Below are 4097 nucleotides of genomic sequence, written 5' to 3'. Positions count from 1 at the left end.
ATAAAAATAAATAAATAATAGGGGCGCCTGGGTGACTCAGTCGTTAAGTGTCTGCCTTCGGCTTGGGTCATGGTCCCAGGGTCCTGGGATCAAGCCCCGCATTGGGCTCGCTGCTCAGTGGGAAGCCTGCTTCTTCCTCTCCCACTCCCCCTGCTTGTGTTCCCTCTCTCGCTGTGTCTCTGTCAAATAAATAAAATCTTTAATAAATAAATAAATAAATAATAAAGGGGAGGGGCAGATGATCCCTCGAGAATAATCAATAGCAGTTACTACTCTTAAAAGTTTATTATCATTTGTAGTCTTCATTTAGTTACAGTTTCAGCAACACTCTCTTAATTTTATACCTCTGTCTCTCTTCTTTAAGTGCCATTTTCACTTAGCCATTAGTGAAAGGATAGATTAGAACTGTGAAATGCAGGGCATTTGGCTGCTCAGTGGGTAGAACATGTGACTTGATCTTGGGGTCATGAGTTCGAGCCCCTATGTTGGGTGTAGAGATTATTTTATTTTTTATTTTTTTAAGTAGGCTCCACACCCATCGTGAAGCCCAAGACAGGGCTAGAACTCATGATCCTGAGGACAAGACCAGAGCTGAAATCAAGAGTCAGATGCTTAACCAACTGAGCCACCCACGTACTCTAGAGAATGACTTAAAAAGAAGAAGAAGAAGAAGAACTGAAATGAAAGGCAATTGTGTAAAATCATATTATTCTGTCTTATGAAGCTCTTATTGATTCTAGACTATTTTTAAATGCCCGCTTTTTTACACTTTGCTTGAAGTTTTCTTTTTTCCTTGAAAAGGTATTTTCCATTATAATTAAACAGTGGCAATTTATAAAGACCGGAGAAAATATTAACTTTTAGATATAATTTTAACAGGGATAGCTTCTCAACTGGATTGGTGTATTTCAAGTATTTTGTTGTTGCAGTTTGTGAGATGCATCAGCAGTCACTATGTATGATTCCTTTGTGCACTTCTGTGATTACCAAAAATATTGCCCATTTTATTTCATTCATCTTTAAGTAGGTGGAAGGAGTAATTTTAATAATTTCTAAATTTTCTATTATGGCATCACTATGAGATCCTTCTCAATTTCTAAGGTAAATAGTTTTCAAAATCTTAACCTTTTTCATCATGAGAGTCATTTATAAAGGTTGGGTAACTTGGATTCTGAATTGATATGATTTATGCTACTTATGAAGTAGGCCTCATCCCTATTCCTGAAAATTGCTCTCAGTTAGCTCTGAGGTGGCTCTGGGATGGTCTGATATGGGGGAAATATTTTGTATGCAAGGGATATGCAACACTTTTGTTCCTTGTGCTTTCCTTTAGTTCTGTGAGTTAACTAAGAATTCATGAATGTCTAGGGCTACACAAATTAGTGCTTTTTAGATACCTGGGAATTGTAGCAGTAGATTGTGGACTATGCCTCAATTCAACTTAAGAAGGAGCATTTTAGTTTCTAAATGCTTTAGTCTTTGTGGGAAACTGTGTTGCGATGCATAGAAAAACAGACTGTCATGTGATGCAATTAGCTGTCATGGGGAAAGGAGAGAGGAAATAATATTGAGAGAGATTCTAAGGAGAGATTATTTAAAGTACTGAAGCTTTAAAATAAAATTTGGAAATACCAATTGGCCTGAAACTGTGTCAGGCATGTTTGGATGTGGCATTAGGAATACATTCCTGGGGGCACCTGGGTGGCTCAGTCATTAAGCGTCTGCCTTCAGCCCAGGTCATGATCTCAGGGTCCTGGAATCAAGCCCCGCATGGGGCTCCCTGCTCTGAGGGAGGTCTGCTTCTCCCTCTCCCACTCCCCCTGCTTGTATTCCCTCTCTTTCTGTGTCTCTCTCTGTCAAATAAATAAAATCTTAAAAAAAAAAAAAAGAATACATTCCAGAATCAGAGTGATACATATTTTAAATGTCTAGGAGAGCAGTAGATAGTTTTTACCCTAATATCACACTGAAAATGTACTTTTGTTTGAATGCGCACTGGGTTTCTTTTAGAAAATAGTATTTCTGGTTAAGTAAATTATTGTGCAACAATATGATGGAAGAAATAAATGGGAAAGCTCTTTATCTACTGATATGAAATAATTTCAAGATATAATGAGTGAAAAAAGCAAGATGTAGAACATAGTATATTGTATACTTACATTTACGTATTAAAGGGGGGAGAACATTTATAAAAATCTGACTATACAAAACATATCTCTGGAATGGTACACACAAAAAATCTAACACTTATTTCTCCTGAGAGAAATGTGTTATTGAAAGCAGAGAGGAGGCAGTATGCTGTATGTGCCTTTTCAGTTTGGAGCTATATGAATATATACCATTTTAAAAACAAATAGTCTCTGTAAATTCAGAAAAGAAATATTTTCTCAAAACATTTACAAGCAATTGGTGCACTTCCACGGGAAAACCTCTGGGTGTCGCTGTAGGTCAAAAAAGTGAGAGAAGATGCATTTGGGAGCCTCTTAGAGGGTAACTTCCTGCTCAAACCAGCCACTTAAGAGGAGACCAGTAAAGATTCGGATACAGAAAACAAGAGCAGGAAGAGAGACCCTACCCAGGCTTTTGCCATCCACGAAGGGCTTATTTCTCCTCCCGACCAAAAAGCAGAGCCACCGTGGAGACAGACAGGATGAGGCCGAGCGCAGAGAGGAGCAGCCCAGCGAGATGGCGGCAGGTATTGTTGGCTTTCCTGCTGTCTTTGTTACGAGGGGCTCTCCCGAATCAAATCCGCTATTCAATTCCCGAAGAGCTGGCCCAAAACTCGGTGGTAGGAAACCTCGCCAAGGATCTGGGGCTCAGTGTGCAGGACTTGCCAGCCCGGAAGCTGCGGGTTAGCGCAGAGAAAGAATATTTCACTGTAAACCCTGAGAGTGGGGACTTAATTGTGAGTGACAGAATAGACCGAGAGCAGATATGTGGAAAGAAGCCTCTGTGTATTCTGGATTTCGATACTGTCGCTGAAAACCCACTAAATATTTTCCATGTAGCAGTAATAGTGCAGGATATAAATGACAACACCCCACTATTCAAACAGAGTAAGATTGAATTAAAAATTGTAGAATCCACCAAGCCGGGTAAAACATTTCCACTAGACCCGGCCCTGGATTCAGATGCTGGTCCGAATTCACTGCAAAGATACCATCTTAATGACAATGAGCACTTTGATCTAGCAGAGAAACAAACTGCAGATGGACGTAAATATCCTGAGTTGGTTCTGAAACATTCTTTAGACAGAGAAGAACAGAATTTCCATCAATTGGTTCTAACAGCCGTGGATGGTGGGGACCCACCCCAAAGTGGCACCACCCAGATCCAAATTCAAGTGACCGATGCCAACGATAACCCCCCAGTGTTCGTCCAGGATATATACAAGGTCAGCTTGCAGGAAGGTGTGCCCCCGGGATTCTCTGTGCTTCAAGTAACTGCTACTGACCAGGACGAGGGTGTCAATGCAGAGATCACCTACTCCTTTCATAATGTGGACGAACTAGTGGAACAGTTCTTTAACTTAGATAAAAGAACAGGAGAAATCACGACAAAGGATGATTTTGATTTTGAAATTGCTAATAGTTACACTTTCAGTGTAGAAGCAAAAGATCCTGGAGATCTAGCAGCCCACTGCAGTATCCAAGTTGAAATTCTCGATGAGAATGATTGTGCACCTGAAGTGATTATCACTTCAGTATTTACTCCCCTACCAGAAGATTCACCACCAGGAACTGTGATTGCCTTGATAAAAACAAGAGATAGAGACTCTGGAGAAAATGGAGAAGTTTACTGCCGCCTCTTGGGAAACGTTGAGTTTATACTGAAATCTTACTCGAAGAACTATTACAAGCTAGTGACAGATGGGCCCCTGGACCGGGAGGAGATTCCGGAATACAACATCACTGTATTGGCCACCGACAGGGGAAAGCCGCCCCTCTCCTCTAGTATAAGCATCACTCTGCAGGTCGCAGATGTCAACGACAACGCGCCAGTTTTCGAACAAGCTTTCTATTTGGTCCACATTGCCGAGAACAACCCTCCGGGTGCCTCCATTGCCCAAGTCAGCGCCTCGGACCCCGACCTGGGGC

General features: G+C 41.2%; 1 protein-coding gene across 1 annotated transcript; it reads left to right on the top strand.

Annotated features, from left to right (window-relative positions):
• Positions 1 to 2650: 2650 nt before the first annotated feature.
• LOC110578125 (protocadherin gamma-B2-like) lies at positions 2651 to 4093 on the top strand (the record flags this gene model as incomplete). The annotated part of the gene is made up of 1 exon (XM_021687650.1): positions 2651 to 4093. A coding segment is annotated over exon 1 (1443 nt), but the record flags the coding sequence as incomplete, so codon positions are not given.
• Between the last annotated feature and the right edge of the window lie 4 nt (positions 4094 to 4097).

Source organism: Neomonachus schauinslandi, unplaced genomic scaffold (assembly GCF_002201575.2).
Source record: "Neomonachus schauinslandi unplaced genomic scaffold, ASM220157v2 HiC_scaffold_2825, whole genome shotgun sequence".
In the NCBI taxonomy this organism is placed as follows: Eukaryota; Metazoa; Chordata; class Mammalia; order Carnivora; family Phocidae; genus Neomonachus; species Neomonachus schauinslandi.
The sequence above is the reverse complement of the archived record's forward strand: the minus strand, read 5'-3'. Positions and strand labels throughout refer to the sequence as shown.